Genomic DNA, 21,082 nt, shown 5'->3' with positions numbered 1-21,082 from the left:
CGATCACCGATCGACGCTTTGGAGCCGAAAAGTCGACCGCGCGCGTCGCGTTCACCGGCTCCACGAGCGCCCAAAAGCTGTCAGAGGACGTCTAAGGTTGTCCGCCGGTGGCGACAACAGCGGCCGCCCCGTAGACCACGAATGCGCGGCGCACGACGCCGTCCAAGGCGGGTTTTGCTCTCTGAGAGCCCAAGTCTTGTTTGCCGGGGCGAAGCTGCAGTGCTGCGAGCGCAGCTCAGCTCGGTGCCGGCCGTCCACAGGCGAAGCTCTTCGAGCTGGGCCGCAGAGACGCGCCGCCTGCGGGTCGCGCCCTCGACAACCGCGCCGCCTCGACCTCTTCGCGTGCGTACTGTCGACGCGCGTCGCCGGCGTCCCAAACCCGGGGGAAAATATCAACAGCGGGCTCTGGCAGAGGTGGCGCCAAAGAGGACCGCGGTCGGCGCCGCGAGGCGCCGGCCGCGGCCTCCATAGGACGTTCTCCCGTATGAGCGCGCGAGAGCGAGCGTTTCGGGAAATTTAGGAGGGGCGCGCGTCCGCTTCCGACGGCTTGTTGCGCGTCTCTATGATTCTCTCGACCCATCCGCAGGCGCCGATGGAGCGGTCGATGGAGATGGGCACGCGCACGCCCGCCGGCGAGGGGGACCGCGACGGCCTGACCTACCCCAACGGCCGCGCGCCGAAGCGCGAGAAGCGGCGGCTACCGCCGCGGACGTGCTGCCTGGCCGTCGTCCTCACGCTCATCGGTTCGCTGCTCCTCGTCGTGTCGCTCGTCGCGCTCGCGACGCAGCACGACGCCATGTACCCGCTCTTCTTCCTGACCTTCATCACGCTGCTGCCGGGGTCCTACGCGTCCTGGCACCTCGTCGGCATCTACCAGCGATGGCCCGGCTACGACAACATGGTCGTCTTCAGCGACGACCTCGAGCTCGTATGAGCCGCCCTTTTGTACTAAGTTTTCCGCCTGTTACAGATGCGACATGAGCTCGTTCACGGCGCGGATGCGCTCCTGGCGCTGCTCCGCGGAGGTCGGCCGGTCCCCGCGCGCGTCGTTCGTGAGGCTCGTCTCGCCCGCGACGCCCGTGCGCCACGCGTCCTCGTCCCGGGGCTCGAGCATCGCCAGGGGCGCGCGGCACGGGCCCGACCGCGCGAGGACGCGCTGCAGCTCCCGCCAGTCGTCCTCCTCGAGGTTTTTGTCGATCTCGCTCCGGGGCCGCGCGGCGAGCCGCCGCGGCGTGTCGTCGTAGCGCCAGCGGCCGTCGATATGCGCCAATTGGGGGAGTTCTGGATCGGCGCCGGCGTCCAACAAGATCGCGGCGAGGGACGGCTGGCCCTCGTAGACGCACAGGTGCAGCGGCCGCTGGCCGCAGTGGTCGAGCAGATTCGGGTCGGCCCCCATGCGAAGCAGCGCGCGGACGAGCGCCTCGCCCGTCTTCCGGCCCCCGTTGTACGCGCGCAGGATCGCCTCGCCGAGCGGCGACGTGGTAGGACCGCCGCCGAGGTAGAGGCCGTTCGCGTCGTAGCCGCCGTGGACGATCGCCGCCGCGATCTTCGGCAACGTCTCCTCGATTTCGTCCTGGCAGCAGTGCTTGATGAGTCCGATGAATTCCTGCTTCTCTTGGCCGCCGCGCCATTTGTCAATGAAGACCGCGCCCGGGCGGCACGAGCCGTCGGCCCGGAGAGGCCTCGCGCGCGGCTCCGCGAGCGCCGGCAGCGTCTTCGGCCCGGGGACGAGGAGCCACGCCGGCGCGTCCCGCTGCGTGTACGCTTCGGCGGGCGCCGGCGCCTCGGCGAGCCGCGGCGTGACGACCGGGGCTGCCGCCGCCGGAGCGGCGGCTGCCCCGAGCCGCTCCTCGAGGCGCGCGACGGCGGCGCGGTGCGCCGCGAGCTGCCGCTCGAGCTCGTCGCGCGGCGTCGCGCTCATCGCGTTCTGTGAGCAGCAGCAGTCGCTAGCTCGAGCGCTCCGGTGCTAGCTCGAGCGCTCCGATGTCATGGCATCAATGCTCTCCATGCTCTCTGGGCAGCGTTGAGCGGGGCGCAGCGCGCCGCAACCGGCCGCGAACCCCAGACGCGTACAACAACGACCACCACGAAGCCACGGCTCGCCGCGACGTCATCCTCGAGCTTCTCGGGATGCCATTCTAGTACGAAGTAAACGCCGCGCGCGCGATCGACCGCCTACTTCGTGACTTTGAGCGGGTAGGAGTACTCGAGGTGCGTCTTGCCGTCGGAGTCGACGAACTTGTCCGTCGCCGTGTAGGAGCCGCGGTACATCATGCCCTTGGGCGCCTCCATCCAGTCGTTGCGCGGGAACTCGAAGACGTGGGGCTCGGCGCCCGGCGGGTATGAGCCGATCATGAGCTCGTCGCTCTGGGACATGCCCATCTTCTTCGTCTTGTTGCAGAACTTGAGGCCCGCGAGGATCTCGTGCTGGACGCGGAAGCTGAGCTTGAACTTGTACTCGGCGCCCTCCTTGATCGACACGCCCGTCTTCTTCAGCTTCTCCTTCCCCGCGAGCGTGTCGAGGTTGAAGACGAGGTCCGGCGTCGCGTCGTTGAAGGCTATGCGGAACTCGACGACGATGAGCTTCCGCGGGTCCGACGTGTCGCCGAGGTCGCCCTTGGCCGCCGCGCCCAGGAGCTGCTCCTTGTACTTCCGCAGCGACTCGTCCTCGGCGTCGGCGCTCATGAGCGCGCCCACGTCGTTGGTGCCGGCGGCGCTGTAGGCCGCCGCCGGCGCGGCGGGCGCGTCGGCCTCCACGTTGGCGGCCATGGCCGGCGGCGCGGGTGGCTGCGTGAGAGCTCGACTCGAAGCTTCGGCTGTCTGTGGCAATTTGCCAAAGTTAGGCCAAGCTTGCTGTATCCTTGCCGTCTAAGGAACTTGCCGAACCAAGTGCCGAACCGGACGCACGACGATAGGCGGGAACCTTCGCCCCCAGGGCGGACGCTTCCCTTGGTTACGACAGCACGAAGGTCCGCCCCTTCTGGCGGAAGCGCCGGTTCGCGTGCGCGGGCGGCAGCTGCGCGACCATGGCCTCGAAGTCCGCGTCGAAGACCAGCTTCGCGCGCTCGTAGAGCGCGACGTCGAGCTCGTTCAATTGCCGCAGCTTCGCCAGGGCCGCCGCCGAGTGGGCGGGCTTGTCGCCCGCGAGCTTCGGGTGGTGCTCGTTCTTGTAGGACGTGAAGCGGCGGAGCGCGTGCGGGAACGTCATCTTCAGCAGCAGCATGGCGTCCTGGAAGCGGTCGAGGACGCCGACGTAGGCGCACCGATCCAGGTTCTTCAGCGCCGCCGCGAGGAGCGCCGCGTCGCCCGCCGCCGAGGCCTCCCGGTCCGCGAACTCGCCCGTCGTCGCCAATCCGGCCAGGAAACGCGTCTGCCGGTTCCGCGACCCGCGCGCGCAGGCGTCGCAGGCGAGCCAGTCGTCGAGGGAGCTCTTGGACGAATCCGTGAAGTCGTAGTCCCAGGCCTTGCCGAAGGTGTGGGGCCCGAACTGCGCGACCAAGCCCCGCGTGACGTGGTCGTGCTCGCTGAGCGCCCGTTTGACGGGGTCCCGGAAGAAGGCGAGCCAGCGGATGCGGTTCCGCTCCGGGTTCGGCAGCCCCGCGAGGGCCCGCTCGTAGTCGTACCAGTTCGCGTGCGCGCGGACGAAGAGCTGGCACTTGCGCGCCTTCTTGTGGTCGCGGAACGCCTTCGTGAGGACGTCCTCGCACTTGTGGCCGCAGAAGGGGCCGCGGACGCACTTGGACGACGGCGACCAGAGGGACCCGTCCCAGGCGTCGACGAGCGTCATCCAGAGCGTCTGGCTGCCCGTCTTCTGCACGCGGAGGTAGACGACCCAGTCGCCGGCCTCGAGCGCCACGGGCGCCCACGGCGCGCGGCCCGGCGCCGACGACGCGGCGCTTGCCTTCGGGACCGCCGCCGGCGCCTTGGGCGGCGGCGCCGCCGCCGCTTTGGGCGCCGCGGCCGCGGGCGGCCGCGGCGGCGCCGCGGTCCCGAAGGTCTTCTCGCGGAGCTTCGCGTGCAGCTGGGCGATGGTGCGGTTCGACTCGACGACGTAGCGCTCGAGGGCTTGCACGTAGGCCGTCCGGTCCGCGACCGGCGGCGCGGGCGGCGGCGGCGGCGCGAAGAGCGGCGCCGACCGGTACAGCGCCGCCAAGGCCCAGACGACGCCGAGGCCGACCCAGGCCCGCGGGCTCAGGCCGAGGAGGCTCCGCTGCTGCCGCGCCTTGCCCGCCGCCGACGAGCACATGCTTGCGGCGGCCGCGGGCTGCCGGGCAGCGACGACGCGCGACGGCGCGGGCAGCCCGACGACGGCGTCGGCCGTCCTTGCCGGCAAGTGCCCGCGTGAAGCCGCGCTCGCTGCCGCCAAGGCCAAGCCCGCCGTCGCGCGCGAGGTCGCGGCCCTGCGCCGGCCCTGCTGCGCGCGCCAGAGACCGAGACCGGCGCCGCACGGCCGCGCCGCGACGCGTATCGCGCCACCATGAGCAGCGGCGAGCGCGTGAAGAAGTCGTCCAAGGTCAAGGACGCCGCGACGGGCGTCGAGGTGGCCATCCCCGCCCCGCCGAAGAAGCTGAGCTCCTGGACGACGTTCTTCCGGCTGCGGAACAACGACGTCGCGCGGGCGAACCCGCAGCTGGCCCAGAAGGGCGTCATGGAGCTGCTGGGCACCATGTGGAAGGACGTCGGACCTGCCGAGCGCGCCGACCTCGACGCGCGCGCGGAGCGCGAGTTCAAGCGGAAGCAGAAGGAGTGGGACGCGGGCCGGGACGAGCGCGAGTTCGAGCGCATGCAGGCCGCCAAGGCTTTGGGTTTAGCGCTGTCCACGTCCTGGGAGGATTTGGTGGACGCCGTCCGCCGGCGCAACGGCGGCGGCGCCGCCGCGCCGTCGCCGAAAAACGCCGCGGCCCGCGCGGCTCCCCCGGCGAAGAAGAAGGTCGTCGTCGCCGGCGCCGCCCCCGCGCCGGCGCCGACGGCGTCCACGGAGGGCCGCTCGCGGAGCTGGACGGAGTGCTGGATGGGCAACGCGCGGCGCAAGGCCGTGCTCAACGGCCTCGACGCGATCTTCGCCATGGCCACGGAGGAGAAGAACTTCGAGCACTTCGGCAACGACATGGTCCAGTGCTTCTTCGACGTCGCCACGGTGACGGGCGACCCCGTGCGGTCGCGCGCGCTCATGTACGTCGAGCAGCTGGCCCAACGATGGCGCCACGGCGTCGTGGCGCGCGGCTGGCGCCACTCCGCGACGCTCCGGCCGTCGCCCCAGAACATCCTGGAGACCGTCGTGGGCATCTACTGCATGGAGCGCGTCGGCGTGAGCTCGCACAAGCTCAAGGAGGACGTGAAGCGCGCCGTCGACTGCGCGGGCGAGTACGCGGCCCCCGACGGCGAGCCGCCGCTCCTGCCCTACGGCCCCGTGGACTACCTGGGCTGGGACCCGGCGCGGTGCCCCGGCGGCCCGCCCGACGACGTGCCCGAGGTGCTCTCCGGGGAGACCGCGTCCAAGTACCGGACGCTCTGCAACTCGCTGATCCACAGCTACTACGCGGAGCGCGCGTCCGTGGACATCGGGTGCGCCTACGCCGAGGTGCTCGCGCACCTGCGGACCCTGCGGCCCTACAGGGGGCCCGCGGACCTGCCCTGGGACGCCTACGTCGACCAGTGCTACCTCGTCACGCACGTCGTCTTCACGCTCAACAACTGGGGCGAGCTCGCGCTCGAGCCGGACCTGCTGCCCCACGAGCACGCCTTCATCAAGGAGCACATCGGCATCGCCATCCGCGAGCGCGACGTGCATCTGGTCGGCGAGTACGTCGAGTGCCTCCGCTGCTTCGGGGCGACGGACGCGGACGCGTCGGTGCAGCTCGGCATCACGTTCCTCCTCAACGCGCAGGACCAGGCGACGCACCGCTGGGACGTCGACATGGACGCCTACACGTCCTACCACGCGACCATGGTCGCGTCGCAGGCGCTGCTGGCGCACTCGTTCCGCGGCTACGGCCCGGGGCTGCTCGGCGCCGTCGACGTCCTCGACAAGTGGCGCGCGGCGGACTGCCCGGAGGACCTCCCCGTGGAGCACCCCGACGCCGCGCTGCTGCGCAAACTCGCGGGCGCGCCGCCGCCGTCGTCGGCGCCGCCGCCGCCCGTCGCGCCCGTCGACGTCGACGCCGCGCCCGCGGACGGCGCCGCCGCCGCGCGGCCGTCGCCCAAGGCCGCCGCGCGGCCGTCGCCGAAAGCCGCCGCGAAGCCGTCGCCCAAGGCGGCGGCGCCGGCGAAGAAGCGGCCCCTCGAGGACGCCGCCGCCGCCGCGCCGGAGAAGAAGAAGAAGGCCGCGGCGCCGAAGCCGCGCGCGCCGTCGCCCGCGCCGCCCGCGAAGGGCGGCCCGCCGCCGCCGACGCAGCTCCTCTCGCCGCCGCCCAAGGCGCCGTCGACGCCCAAGGCGCCGCCCATGCCCGCGGGCGACGTCGAGGGCATCAACGGCGAGCTCGCGGCCGCCGTCGGCGCCCAGGACTACGGCGCCGCGATCCGCCTCGTGAAGCGGCTCAACGACTCCCACATCACCGTCGGCGTCATGAAGTCGACGAGCATCGGCAAGACCGTCGCCGAGCTCAAGAAGGCGCCGGACAAGAAGCTCGCCATGGCCGCCAAGGCCCTCGTCGCGAGCTGGAAGCAGGCCGTCCGGGACGCGGAGAAGTGAAGTAACGCCGTCCCTCCAGAGCCGCAAAATGTTACAGGGGGAACGCGTCGAGGAGGCCCGCGAGCTGGGCGTCGGGGCTGAGCTTCACCTCGAGGATCTCCACGGGCGCGAGCGCGTCGGACCGGTCGACGTGCGCGCTCGCCACGTCGAAGCCGCGGGACTTCGCGGCGGCCGCGAAGCGGTAGAGGCTCGATTCGCGGTCGAGCACGGACTGGAGCCGCCGGTGCTGGTGCGCGAGCAGCGCCGTCGCGCCGCCGGCCAGCAACTCCTCGAGCGCGTCGAGGAGGGGTTCGTGCGCGTCGGAGTCGTACGTGACGTCGCTGCCCAGGACGACGTCGACGCAGCCCGCCGCGGGCTCGAAGAAGTCGCCCCACCAGTACTCGTTCACCGCGACGTCGCAGGTGCGCCGCCGGTTCACCAAAGCGTTGCGCCGCGCGAGCTCGACGTTCGCTCCGTCGGTCATCTCGACGTGCGCCGCGCCGGAGGCCGCCGCGAAGATGCCGACGGCGCCCGTGCCGCAGCCCAGCTCCAGCACGTTCTTGCCCGCGACGGCGGCGTGGCGCTCGACGTAGGCGCAGAGGCTGCCCGCCGCGGGCCAGACGCGGTCGCCGACGCGCGTGCCCGGCACGGCCAGCTGCAGGTGGCCGCCGCCGGCCAGCTCCGGGACGATGCTGCTCGTCGCGAAGGGCGGCGCCGTGCGCGCGAAGCCGCCGAGGGCCGTTGCAGACATGGGAAGGAGTACAAGCGCGAGCATCATGATTTTGTCTGCGCGTGATGCCGAGTCGTGCGCGGCGGTGTGTGTGTGAGCTCGGGTAATGGGACGAGCGGATCGGGAGGCGAAGCGTCGCTCTTTGGTGGTCGGAGCACTCCGTCGAGCGGTGGGCACGCGTGACGAGGAAGGACACGGGTGAGGGCCTCAAGCTCTGATGCCGCCAGCTCAGGTCCGCCTCACTGCACTATCGCGGGTGCACTGCAACATTGAAGCAAGGCAAGCCCGAATTCCAAAACTCTCGGCGCGATGACGCTCAAAGTGTAAAGCCTGCGGGCAGCGCACGACGAGAACACTCCCGGCCATGGGGCAGCCCGACCGCCACGCCGGCGACCCGAAGGCGCCCTTCGCCCAGATGATGATGGTGGCCCTCATGATGTCCATGGGCGTGGGCAACCTCGCCCTGCCCCAGGGCGTGGCGACGGCGGGGCTCGGCGCCTTCTTCCCCATGTTCGTCGCCGTGTCGGGCGCCATGATGTGGTCCATGATGGCCATGCTGCGGGCCAAGGGCGCCATCGAGGAGCGGGGCATCCGCGTTTTTACTTATCAGGACCTGGGCTACGACCTGCTCGGCGGCACGCTGGGCAAGCGCCTCGTCGACGTCATGGTCATCGGCTACCAGTTCGGCGTGTGCTGCGCCTACTTTAGCTTCGTGACGGCGACCCTCCGGGAGCTCATGCCCGGCGGGCTGAGCAGGGTGCAGTGGACCGTGCTGCTCGCGCCGCTCGTCGCGGTGCCGTGCAACCTGCGCCACTTCCGGGACCTGGGCCAGCCCGCCAAGGTCGCGACGGCCTGCTACGTCGTCGCCTGGGGCACGGTCATGGTCTACGCCGGCGAGCGCCTGGCGACGCGCGGCGAGGCGCACAACGACTCGCTCGCGCCGAGCGACGACCGCTACTGGTACCTCGTCAAGTTCTTCGGCATGCTCTGCTACGCCTTCGAGGGCATCCCGGCGACGCTCTGCCAGATGGCGAACACGCTGAGCGAGCCCGAGCGCATCGGCGAGCTCGTCCTCACGTCCCTCGCGGGCATCTCGGCCGTGCTCGTGGTGACGGGCTGCGTCGGCGCGCTGGCCTTCGCGTCGCCCGACGACCCCGTCACGCTGAACCTCATCGACGAGTTCGGCAAGGGCGGCATCCCGGGGCTCGTCAACGGCCTCGTCGTCGTCGCGGTGCTCCTCAAGTACCCGCTCCAGTTCTCGCCGATGATCTCGCAGATCGAGCAGAACTGGGGCGAGGGGCCGGGCGCGCGCTTCCGCGACGCGCGGCCCGAGTCGTCGACGCTGCCGCCGGAGGCGCGCAAGCTCCTGGCGCAGGACCTCGAGACCGACCGCGGCGACTCGATCTTCGTCGGCGAGCACGACGGCGGCATCCGCGTCGTCTTCGCGCGGACCGCGCTCGTCGCGGCGACGGCGACCATCGCCGTCGTCGTGGGGGACCTGACGGACATCATCGCCTTCGTGGGCATCTGCTTCGGCCCGGGCCTGGCCTTCGTGCTCCCCTGCTTCTTCGACATCGTCTGCATCCACCGCCGCGCTTACCGCCGGTCCAAGCTCCAGCTCGCCGTCTCCGTGGCCATCGCCCTCTCGATGACCTTCCTCTCCATCCTCGGCTTCGCCCAGCAGATCGTCACGGCCATCACGGGCTAAGGGGATTTGTATTTGTTTTTTTTTGGGAAAGGGGCGCGGGGGCTCCGTCGCGTTAGCCGCGGCCGGTCGTCCAGCAGCCCGCCGGCGCGCCGCGGGGTCCGTCCCGCGAGCGGCGTCCTTGTCGTCGAAACGCGACGCGGTCCATCAAGGGACAGCAGCGGCGCGACGCTTGAAACCTGAAAATTCTGCCGTATCCGAAACTTGTGCCCGACTTCAACTTTTTTGGTACTTTACCCCTTGCAAGGTATAACTATTTCTGGCAGTCATTGCAGGGCTCCGCCAGGGACGCGGGCAGCGTGCATCGGGCCCTGGCCGGGGGCGGGGGCGGGCGCGGGCGGTGACCGGCCGGCGCGCGTCGCCCGGCGGCCGGGCGGCGTACGCCCTTTGAAAAGAAACGGCGCCCGCCATGGGCCTCGACGCCGCGCGCGCCGTCGTCGACGGCGTGCGACAGTTTCTTCCGCCCTGGTACTACTCGCAGCTCATCCTGCTGCCGCTCGCGCTCCTCGTCTACAAGTGCCGGCGCTACTACTTCCTCGCGCGGCGCGTGATCCAGATCTACTCCTTCGTCATCCCGCCCTTTGTGGACTTCCAGCTGCTCAAGCTCCGGAGGCGGCTCTGGGGCTGGGACAAGGAGGAGTTCCACGACGAGAAGTACAAGTTCCACGAGCGCTGCGCGAACCGCGTCTTCGTCGCCGTCTGCACGCTCGGCGGCTACTTCATCAAGAACGGCCAGCGCTTCGCGCTCATGAAGGGCCTGCTGCCGAAGCCGTACTACGCCGCGCTGCAGCCCCTCTTCGCGGAGGTGCCGGAGCGGTCCTTCACGGTCATGGCCAAGGTCTTCCACGACTCCACGGGCAAGTCCATCACGGACGTCTTCGAGCACATGGAGCCCAAGTGCCTCGGCGCCGCGTCGCTCGCGCAGACGTACAAGGGCACGCTGCGGCCCGAGTACCACGACGGCAAGAGCGACACGCGCGACGTCGTCGTCAAGATCCAGTACCCCGAGGTCGACATCCACTTCGCCCTAGACGTGCAGAACATCCTGCTGCTGACGCGGCGGTTCCTGCCCGACGCCTACGACTCGACGAAGGCCGAGGCGGACCAGCACATCCGCGAGCTCGATTTGCGGAACGAGGCGGACAACCTCAAGCGCGTCGGCGTGGCCATGGAGCGCGCGGGCCTCATGCCGAAGAAGCTCGTCGTGCCCCAGCCCGTCGAGGCGCTGACGACGCGCAAGACGTTGGTGATGGACCACCTCCAGGGCACGACGTTCGAGAAGGTGTCGCGGAACTGCCTCGAGCAGATGCGCAAGGCCAAGGGCCTGAAGGACGACAAGTCGCTCAAGGTCGAGGGCATCCAGGGCGCCGCGGAAGCCGGCGCCGCGGCGAGCGACGGCGGCCACGGCGACGCGTCGTCGAGCCACGCGGACAAGCACAACCCGCTCTTCCACGGGCCGTCGAAGCTCATCCGCACGATCGGCCGGAAGACGCACATCGTCGAGGGCAAGGTCGTCGAGTCCTTCACGAAGGTCCAGCAGCTCCTCATCGGGCTGACGAAGGCGCGGGAGATCATGGGCGACTACCAGCGCATCGTCCACACCATGGAGCTCGTCGCGCAGGCCGAGGGCTACCAGATCTTGCTCGACGGCTGCGTCAACGTGGACCCGCACCCGGGCAACATCATCTGCATGGACGACGGCCGCGTGGGCCTCATCGACTTCGGCCAGTGCGCCTTCCTCGGCAAGCAGGACCGGCGCAAGCTCGCCAAGATCTTCGTCGCGATCCGCGACAACGACCGCGACGCGACGATCGCGGGCATGAAGGACCTCGGCTTCGCCTGCAAGAACGAGGACGGGCCCATCATCGAGCGCTACGCGGTCTGGGCCTTCGACCGCATCGACATCACGCCGTTGCTCTACGACAACCGCGGCGGCCGCAAGGTCGGCTTCAACGTGCTCGGCTTCTTCGTGACGCACCCGCTCGTGTCGACGCCCGAGGCCTACGCGGCCGTGCGCCGCGTCGCCGAGATGCTGCTGAGCGCGACGCTCAAGTTCGGCGGCAAGGCCATGTGCCCCCTCTGCAGCGCCTGGAGCGACATGGCCGACGAGCTCCTGCTGCAGGAGGACGACGACGACGACGACACCGGCGGCGGCGGGCCGCTCAAGTTCTTCAACTTCTTCCGCAAGGTGCGCCGCAAGTCCTACCGCCACCACCTCGCCGTGAGCCTCGAGAACAAGCGCAAGAAGGCGCTGGGCCTCGACATCGTCGAGGGCGCCATCCGACACACGCTCTCCGCGAAGCAGATCGCGGACTGGAAGAAGCGCATCAAGCTCCTGGAGCTCAAGGAGAAGAAGGAGAAGGAGGCCAAGGACCCGAAGAAGAAGCACGGGTTCCGCTTCTCGCGCCACGGCCACGACGACGACGACGACGACAAGGTCACGACAGACGACGGCAAGGACATCGTCAAGCTCGAGATCGTCGACCCGGAGGCGCCGCCCGAGCCCGTCCGCGTCAACGGCGCCAAGCACGCCGCGAAGAAGGCCGACTGCTGCTGAGCCGTGCCCGGATCGCCGCGCCGGCCCCTTGTTGCTGACCCCCCCCCCCCGGCGGGGTCCCGCCCCCCGGCCCCACCCCCGCTCGCACGATCTCCGCCCGCTTCGCGACGGGCCGCCGCGGCGCCGCCGGCGAGCGCCCGGCGGGCGCCGCCCTCGCTAGAAGACTGTTCCCCGTTTCTTTTCTTTGCTGGGGGTGCTTGTTGTCGACTCGGCGACGCGGGGGAGCCGGGGAGGGGACGCGTCGCTGGCGGCGGCGCGTCGCTGGCGGCGGCGCGTCGCGGCTGGGCGCTTGGCGGCGGCTGCCGCTCGTGCTCCGAACTTTGCTCTCCCAAGCAGCTCCTCGTCCGCGAACACGACCCGGACCGCGCCAACGACGCGACGGACGCCGCGCAGCTCTTCGACGCGCACAACACACGACCCGCGACGCGCGACCGACGCCGCGCAGCCCCGCGAGCACTCCCGAAACCCGCCGCCGCCACAACCACCACCACAGCGACGATGCGCTGGCTCGACGCGTCCGCCTACCCGGCCTGGGCCGAGCTCCTCGTCGCCTGCGCGCCCTACGCGTCGCTCACGGGCGGGCGCTACCTCAAGGACGACTTCGACGACGCGCAGCCGTCGTCGCGGACCGGCGACGACTTCGACGCGGCCGTCGCGACGGCCGCGGGCGCCGTGGAGGCCTACGCGGCCCGCGTGGAGCCCGGCGCCGCGGCGCTCGAGCAAGACTACGAGCGCGCCTACGCCGAGACCGTCGACGTCGCGGCCGCGGCGACGATGGTCGCCGCGCTGCAGGCGCTCGACCGCTTCGAGGCCGGAGAGCGGGAGGGCCCCGGGGAGCAACTGACGCCCGAGTTCGTGGGCCGCGCGACCGACGCCCAGCTCGCCGCGAGCCTGCGCCGGGCGCGCGACGCGGACGAGCGGCCGAAGCGGAAGGCGCGGTTGCGCGCCGCGGGGTTTATCGCGGACTTCGGCGCCGCGCACGGCCTGCCGCGCGTGGCGACGCCGGCGAGCGACGCGCTGCTCGCGGCCTTCTACGCGCGCCTGGACCGCATCCCGGACTCGCGCGCCGCGTTCGCCGACGCGTTCGCGCCCTACAGGGAGCTCTTCACGAACACGCCCTGGGACGCCGAGGGCGCCCGGTCCTGGGCCAAGGCCCACCCGGACGAGGCGAGCATCCTCACCATCGGCACGGCGGCGCTGGCGCTGGGCGTCGGGCTGTTGAGCCTCGTGTCCGCGACGCGCCGCGCGGCGCCGCGCCGCGGGCGGCGCTAGACGGCCGCGGATCGGTAACTCGTTTTCGTGCATCTGACTCCTCTTTCGGGATGGCGGGCCGGCATCTCACTTCCCTAACATATCCCGCCGGCTGGCCGGATGGCTTCGGGCGCGAGAGGCGTCGCGAGGCACGGTGCGCGCCGCCGTCTCGACACTTCTCGACCCCCGGCGCGGCCGCCGGGGCTTTCTCGACGAGTCCACTTCTCGACGAGCGGGCCGAGGCACCACGCCGCGCCGCTGGCCTACCTCGGGACGAGCTCGAGGCACCACACCGCGCCGCTATGACGCTCAAGGCGCGCGTGGCTAAATTGTGCGAGGAACTCGGCGTGGAACCGCCTTCGGGCGGCGGCTTGGCGCCGACCGTGCGCCTGTGCGCTGCGGCGGCGGAGGTCCCGTATGAGACCATCGGCAAGACGGTCGAGGCGCTCGAGCTCGAGGTCTTCGGCGTGGCGGCGGTCGCGCCGGCGGCCGCCACGAGGCCCGCCGACAAGAAGAAGCGCAAGCGCGCGGTGAAGCGCGAGACCGCCGCGGGCTCCGACGACGACGAGCCGCTCGAGGCCAAGACGTTCACCGCCGAGGAGCTCGCGCAGCAGCGCTACGACAAGGCCAAGGCCGACGGCGATGTCGTCGAACTGTCCGACGACGACGGAGAAGCTCCGCCGAAGCGGCAGCGCGCGCGATCGGAGGAGTCGCCCCAGGCCGCCGCTCAAGCTCGCGCCGCGCGGCAGCAGGCCGAGGCTCAGGCTCTCCTCGCGCAGCAGCAGACCCAGGCTGCAGCTCACGCCGCGCAGCTGCAGGCCCAGCAGCAGGCTCTCGTCTCGCAGCAGCAGGCCCAGCAGCAGGCTCTCGTCTCGCAGGCGCGGGCCCAGGTTCAGGCGAGCCTCGCGCAGGCGCAGGCCCAGACTCAGGCGCACCTCGCGCAGGCGCAGGCCCAGGTTCAGGCGCGCCTCGCGCAGGCGCAGGCCCAGACTCAGGCGCACCTCGCGCAGGCGCAGGCCCAGACTCAGGCTCGCGCCCTGCAGCAGCAGCAGCGCCTCGCGCAGCTGCAGGCTCAGCAGCAAGCTCAGCAGCAGGCTCGCGCCCTGCGGCAGCAGCAGCGGCTCGCCCAGTTACAGCAGCAAAGGGCGATCCGGCAGCAGCAGCGCGCCATGCAGCAGCAGGCTCGGGCCATGCAGCGCGCCTTCGGGCCGTGGTAGGTCGAGGCCTCGCAAGGCCCGGCACAATGTCCATAGCCGCGCTCGCGCGGCGCATAAGCCCCCTTGTTTGAGCTACTCGAACCCGCGCGGCGACGGAGTCCTCCTGCAACCTCGGGAGGGGGCCCTGCACAACGGTGCGTGCCGCGGTCCCCGGCCACGTCCCCGGCCCGTGCCCGGGCCGTGCCCGGGGCCCCGTGCCGGGCCCGTGCCGGGCCTCCCCGGCCCGTGCCCGGCCCGTGCCCGGGGCCCGTGCCGAGTGCCGGGCCCGTGCCGGGCCGCGTGGCCCGTGCCCGGCCCGTGCCCGGGGGCCCGTGCCGAGTGCCGTGCCGCGTGCCGGGCCCGTGCCGGGCCGCGTGCCCGGAGCGCATTTACCGTGCCGGAACCCCCGTGCCCGCCGTCCCCGGCCCCCGTCCCGGGGCCGGACCGTCGTGCAGGGGCCCGTACCTCGGGCACGCGAATCTTTTTGGCGACCTGTGGATTCTTCCGTGGAAACAAGCACCGTGCCGACCGGCGCCTCGCGTCGCTTCGCGCCGCGCGCCCGCAACAACTCGTCGCAGGTCACACACCATCACCATGAAGACCTCCGCCGCTCGGACCATCCTCGCCATCTGCCTCGCCGCCTTCGCGCCGACTTCCGCCAAGGAAATCTCCCCGATGACCAAGGCCGAGTCCTACGTCGTCGCGAACGACCTCCTCGCGCGCCGCCGCGCCGGCATCGGGTGCTCCCCCGCTCCCCCGAACGTCGCGTGCGTCGAGAGGCCTCGTCGATATCGGCAGAAGACCCCGCGCGCCCGGACGACGCGCGCGACGAGAGATCTCGATATCCCGGGTCGCCGCGGCGACGAAGACGCGCTCGCACCGAAAGATCTCGACATCCGCGCGAATCGCGTAGGCCGCCATGACCGAGACGATGGCGTCGGGCTCGATGGCCAAGATGGCGAAGAAGTACTTCGCGCCGACGATCGAGTGGGACTGGTCCGGCCCGCAGACGGGCTCCGGGTCGCCCGACGACCTCGTGAAGGAGTTCGCGGCCACGTGGGGCTCCATGGTCTCCGTCTTCCACCCGAGCGACCCGTTCGTCGTCCTCGACTCCGTCGCGAAGAAGGTCGCCGTCGCCTTCAGCCTCGTCATCAACGTCGACGGCGCGGGCAAGGCCCCCGCGTGCCTCATCACCAACAACCCGATCCTCTTCACGTTCACCTTCGACGACAAGGGCAAGGTCACGAAGTGGGACGGCCTCTGGGACCCGAACGACCCGTCGCTCGTCGGCTGCGTCACCAAGCTCTCGTCCGCGGAGCTCTGAGAAGAATCATACCCGCCGCGCCCCCCCGAAGCACGCGCTCCCGCCCGAGGGCGGCGCCTATCCCTCGGCCAAGGTCAAGGCGGCCCTCGCGAAGGAAAGGGCCGCTAAGGGTTGATGTAGGCGGCACGTTTCCTGCTCCCAGGTCGCCATTTACCCCCGGTCGCGCGATGGCAGTTTCGGGCCGGGACCTCCAGAGCTCCGAATATGGGCGTCTCGGCGCTCATTCAAGTCGGCGCGTGGCTCGAGGTCGACACGGGCGAGCTGTCCAAGGCGCACCGGCGCGGGAAGCTGCTCAAGAAGAAGGCCCTGTACGCGCCGGCGTCGCGCATCAGCGCCCTCGACGAACGGAATTTCAAAAAGCGGCACCCCGAGCTCGCGGCCTTCCTGGGCGACGCGACGAAGCTCCTCGCGGAGTACCAGATCAAGCGCGAGCCCTACGAGCGCACGACCGACGACGGCCACATCGACTCGGAGATCTACGTGCTCGCGGCCTTCGACGCGAACGACGAGAGCGTGCAGACCTACGGCGGGCAACGCACCTTCGATCATACGGCCCGCCTCGACGAGCGGTACATCTGCTCCGCAGACGACGACGACGTCCGCGCGGCCATGCTCTCCGCCGGCCACACCTTGCGCAAGATCGTCGTCGCCCACGTCGCCGACGAGCACCGCGACGTCGCGGAGGCGCTCCTCATCGAGTTGGCCAAGGCGCGCTTCGGCGAGGTCAAGTGCGCGCAGTGGCCGACGCGGCAGGTTCCGGAGCGGTGGACCAAGCTCCAGCTCAAGTACCTCCGTTCGCTCCTGCCCGGCCACCCCATGTACGGCGCGGACACGTGGGCGCCGGGGACGACGCTCCCGGAGTGGCTCCAGCGGCGCGCGCCGGGCCGCACGCCCATGCCCGAGGGCCCCGCGCTCGAGCGCAGGCGCAAGGTCTCCAAGGGCGTGACGGTCCAGGCGCGCAAGAACGTCAAGATCGCGCGCCGCGACGGGGGGCTCACGCCCGCCGCGGTCGCGCGCGAGCTGGCGTCCCGGTGGAAGCCCGGGCACGCGCACGACGAGAATCTCTCTGCCGACGCGCTCGCGCGGCAAGAGGCCGGCCAGTTCAAGCCCGGGGACGGCCAGTTCAAGCGTTTGTGGAAAAATAAGCCGGACGCCATGCTCCTGACGACGCGGCGCCGCGGGCTCGGCTACTACGCGCTCGGCCAGCTCGAGGACGCCTTCGCTCGCGGCGAGACGAGCTTCGCATGCAAGCCGGACCCGCTGGACGAGGAGTCTCTCCCCGTCGCCTGCGAGTTCCAGCGCTTTAAGCTCAACCGCGTCGCGCGCGACGAGCACGGCAAGCCCGTGCACGACTCGACGAACAAGTCGGGCGACTTCATCGTCGTCGACACGGACGGCGACACGTGGTTCGCCTACGACGTCGCGCTCTCCATGGGCTTGATGGAGGAGAAGCTGGCCGAGCGCGCCGCCTGGGAGGAGCGCAAGTCCGCGCGCCTCGGCGCGAAGAAGCGCAAGTCCGCGCGCCTCAACGCGCCGCGCAAGTCCGCGCGCCTCGGCGCCGACTCCCACACCTGCCTCCTGTAAATATCCCATCCCCGCCCCCCGTCAGCTCTGTGGACGAGAAGGAGACCTCCCTGCCTAACACGTCCCTACCCGCAGCCGGCCCGCTCCCGCGCGCCGTCGCGGCAGATCTCGTGGAAGAGGAGCTGCACGATCGTCGAGCACGTCGGGCCGTGCACGTGCATGCCGTCCTCGGAGCCCTCGGGGCGGCTCGAGCTCGGGTTCCAGGCGTCGACGAAGCCCCAGCCCAGCGGCGCGAGGCCGCGGCGGATGAGGTCCGAGAACGCGCGGCTCCGGTTGTAGGTGCAGTAGGGCTCGCGGAACCCGTGGACGGCGACGCCGCCGAACTGGACGAACTGCGTCCGGATCTCGCGGCGGCAGGTGAGGTCGCGGACGCGGTCGTTCTTCGCGAAGCCTTCGACGAGCGCCTCGACCTCGCGGGACGTCTTGCCCCACTCGAGGTGTTGCACCGCGAAATTCGCGAAGACGATCCCGAGGCCGCCCGCGGGCACGCGTTCCTCGAGGCGACGGAGTACGCGACCGTCGGCGCCGGGCCCGAAGTCCATGCGCTCGTGGAAGACCTCGACGCCCGCCCGGGCGCCGATGGCCTCGAAGAACTGCGGAGCGCAGGCCTGCATCAGCGAGTCGCCGGCGAGGACGACGGCGCTGACGTTCCGACGCTTGAGGCAGGCGACGGCCTCGGCGGGCGGGCGTCGCTTCACGTCGCAGTCGTAGGGCCGCCACGCGTAGCCGTAGTCCCAGTCCGCGTCGACCTTGTAGTGGGCGTGCGGCGGCGCCGCCCGCTGCCGCGCGATCTCCGCGCACTCGGCCGCGTCCCCGGCGGCCGCCGTCGCGCCGCAGTCGAGCCGGACCCAGCGGCCCGGCGCGTCGCCGCCCGGGCACGCCGGGCGCGGCGCCGGCGGCGCCGCGGGCCCCGCGGCGACCGCCGCGGCGACCGGCGACCCGAGCGCGTGGGCTTGGCGCCGGCAGGGGCTGCGCAGGAGCTTCGTGGTCCACCCGTTCTTCGCGTTCACGATGCCCCCGAGGTACTTGACGACCGGCTCGGGCCTCCGGGGCCCGCTAATGGCCCCGGCGATCAAGGCCGCGAGCTCGTCGCGCGTGGCGTTGCGGGCCGGCGTCGGGACCGCCATCTGCGGCCGGCCGGGCGGAAGCTCCGCGGCCGCGCGGACCGCGGGGTCGTCGACCTTCGCGTCGCCGTCGACGCGCGAGAACATGTGGCACCACGGCGGCTTGCCCGGCGGGTACCTGCGGGACGATCGTCGCGCGCGGCCCTCGAAACGACGGACGCCGGCGGCCGATACTGCGTCCATCCGACGCACTGCTCGAAGAGCATGCAGCGCTGGACGCAAGGCATGAACGGGCTCCCGCGCTTGAGGGGGGGGCTTCGCCAGTCGAAGGGCTCGCCCGCGAGCGCGACCCCTTTCCGCTCGCGCTCGGGTTCTTTCGCGGGCTCGGCCCAGCCGCGGAGCCAAATGTTCAGGACGTCGATCTCGTAGTCGCCCGCCGCGAGGCCCCGCGGGAACGCGAGCGTCCACGCGCACTCCGTCGCCGACGGCGTCACGTCCGCGACCTCGATCGTCGGGCCCCGCGCGCGCGCCCAGAGCTCGAGCGCGTCGGGCTCGCACCAGGCGAAGTCCGGCGCCGCGAACGAGTACGCGTCCGTCCACGGCCCGGGCGCCGCCGCGTCGCAGCCGCGGACCGTCATCGAATACGGCTCGCCGGCGACGGGCGCCTCGGCGGGCGCCTCGACGACGAGCACCATGTTGTGCGCCGACAGGAGGTAGGACCGCGACACGGGGAGACCGCAGTCCAAGGCCTCGGCCTCCGGCAGCAAGAAGTCGTCCGGGAGCGCCGTGGGACCGGCGCAGTTCCGCGGGAGCCCGCGCGCGAGCGTCACGAGGAGGGCGATGATGGGCCAGACCATGGCGGTGAGCGATGAGAGGCGCTTGCCGTCGCCGAAAGCCACAAGCTAGAAAGCGTCCTCCTCAATCTGCTGAGGCAGCAGGATCTCCGACACCGCTTTGACTGTACATAATGGCTGTGGATCTGCCCACGCCCTTCTCGTTTACGAACATCTTTAAGCTCCACGCCGTCGTCGCGTTTGTCTTCCTCCTGCCCGTCCTGAACGGCGGCCTGAAGGGCTTCATCGAGACGATCACGGAAGGTGAATCCGCGGCGCCCCGACGTTGCGCCGTCTCGCGCGTGAATGCCCCGACGTTTCGCCGCCTCGTCCGGGAGAAACGTCGCCGCGTCCCGCTCGCGCGCTCGGCGTCGAGTCGGCGAACGCGACGCGTCCCGGCGCGCGCGACGCGTCCCGGCGGCGAAGCGGCGCGGCGCGCGACCGCTCGCGTCTCGCCACGCGAACGCGCCGTAGGCCACCTCTCGCAGCCCGACGAGTGGCACATGATGGTCTTCGGCGTCGACTTCGTCAAGAACATCATGATCTTCTTCCAATGCCTCGCGGGCGTGCGGATGCGCGAGCCCGAGCAGCGCATGCTCGCCGCGACGTTCATGTTCATGACGGCGGCCGCGCTCCTGAACATGTTCCTCTTCCCCGCGGGCGACCGCATGCCGCCCATGGGCGTGGGCTACACCGTCATCATGACGTGGCTCTACGGCGCCGCGTTCGCGCAGAAGGTCGACGAGGGCAAGAAGACGAAGTAGGTCACGATGACCGCGACTCCGAGGGCCGCCAGGCACCAGACCGCAAGAAGCCAAGACCACGAGAGGTCGCGAGGGAACGCCGAATAAAAATTACGGCCGGACCGGGCGAGCCTCGAGCTGGTCCAGGCGCCGCGCCGCGATACTAGTAGTCGCGAGTAACCTACGTCGGGATTTTCGTCATTGCGCCGGCGTAGATGTACGTTGATCGCCGCCTTGAAAGTTCCGTAGGGGGGCCTTTGGAGGCGTCTTTGGAGCCCAGGCCATCGTCTCCGCCAGTTAGCCGCGGCGCAGGGAGGGGAGAGAGAACAGCGATCTTCGCTGCTGCAGTAGCTTGCGCCGCGATGTGGGTCGCATGCGTCGTCGTCGCCCTGGTCCGGGTCGCCGGCGCCACGGACGCCTGCGACGCCTGCGAGAAAAGCGCGACGTTCCCCATACGCGAGGACTCGCTCCAGGCCGATCTCGACCGGTGGGCGGCACACCTGGACAGATTTGTGCTGGAACCGGAGTCTGTGGAGGACGGCTCGTGGAATCGCTCCAGGGCCTGGCGCCTTCGGGCTCGGACGTGCGGCGTCCGCGGGGGCGCGTGCGTCAAACCCCAGAACCCGGCCGACGCGTTCCGCGATATGACGGCCGGCGGCCGGCGCCTGATCAACGCGGGCGACTCGACGATGCGGAACTTCCACGCGGTTTTATGCCAGGGATACGTGCTCGGGGACGGGGACCCGGCGCGCGTCGCCGAGCTCGCGGCGCGCCTCAAGAAGGCCGCCCAGGAGCCCCGGGGCATGTTCGGCGCGCCGACGGCGTGCGGCGCTTCGCTGCGCCACGTGTCCTTCTACAAGTTGCACGATTGGCACGCGACGAAGGCCACGCTCGAGGCCGAGGCGCGCCCCGGCGACCTGGTCTACGTGCAGCTTCCGGCGCTGCACGCGCTGTGGAGCCCGACCGATTATCAGGGCACCGTCTGCGGGCTCGCGTCGACGGCCGACCTCGCGAGCCGTTTAGACGCCGTCGCCGCGGACCTCGCGGCGCTGCGCGAGGCCGGCCTGAACGTCGTCGTCGCGCTCGCGTCGCCGAAATGCGACCCGTTGAAGGCGAGTGCGGGGGGGGAGATCCTCCGCGCCTACGAGGACCAGGAGGCCGCGTTCCACGCGGGCCGCGCGCCGCCACTTCACGACGGGCCGGCGGCGGACCTCGCGGATCGCTTCGACGCCAAAGCCGCGAAGCACAGGACCGACACCGCGGCGACGTTCGCCGCCGCGGCCGCGCGCGTCCGCGCGACGGGCGTGTTGGAGCCCGACCCGACGTTCGGCGGCCACTGCAAATTGCACGACGACACGTTCGACAACTTCCACTTCAACGCCGCGGGCGTCGCCGCGTTCGACGCCGCGGGCGCCGCCGCCCTCG

At 71.1% G+C, this 21,082-nt stretch overlaps 2 protein-coding genes across 2 annotated transcripts; one reads left to right on the top strand and one right to left on the bottom strand.

Moving 5' to 3' along the window:
- Positions 1-2,124: 2,124 nt before the first annotated feature.
- AURANDRAFT_52534 (hypothetical protein) lies at positions 2,125-2,794 on the bottom strand (the record flags this gene model as incomplete). The annotated part of the gene is made up of 1 exon (XM_009035526.1): positions 2,125-2,794. The coding sequence occupies one exon, from the start codon at positions 2,767-2,769 to the stop codon at positions 2,176-2,178; it is 594 nt and encodes a 197-aa protein (XP_009033774.1).
- A 1,683-nt stretch (positions 2,795-4,477) lies between these two features.
- On the top strand, positions 4,478-19,778 carry AURANDRAFT_70922 (hypothetical protein; the record flags this gene model as incomplete). The annotated part of the gene is made up of 11 exons (XM_009035663.1): positions 4,478-6,687; positions 7,020-7,092; positions 7,723-9,087; positions 9,587-11,611; positions 11,999-12,889; positions 13,324-14,126; positions 14,688-14,826; positions 15,023-15,417; positions 15,628-17,013; positions 18,040-18,272; positions 19,389-19,778. 11 exons carry the CDS (start codon positions 4,478-4,480, stop codon positions 19,676-19,678), a joined length of 9,810 nt encoding a protein of 3,269 aa, XP_009033911.1.
- Positions 19,779-21,082: the final 1,304 nt, after the last annotated feature.

The sequence above is a fragment of the Aureococcus anophagefferens genome, assembly GCF_000186865.1.
Source record: "Aureococcus anophagefferens unplaced genomic scaffold AURANscaffold_3, whole genome shotgun sequence".
NCBI classification, from domain to species: Eukaryota; class Pelagophyceae; order Pelagomonadales; family Pelagomonadaceae; genus Aureococcus; species Aureococcus anophagefferens.
The sequence above is the reverse complement of the archived record's forward strand: the minus strand, read 5'-3'. Positions and strand labels throughout refer to the sequence as shown.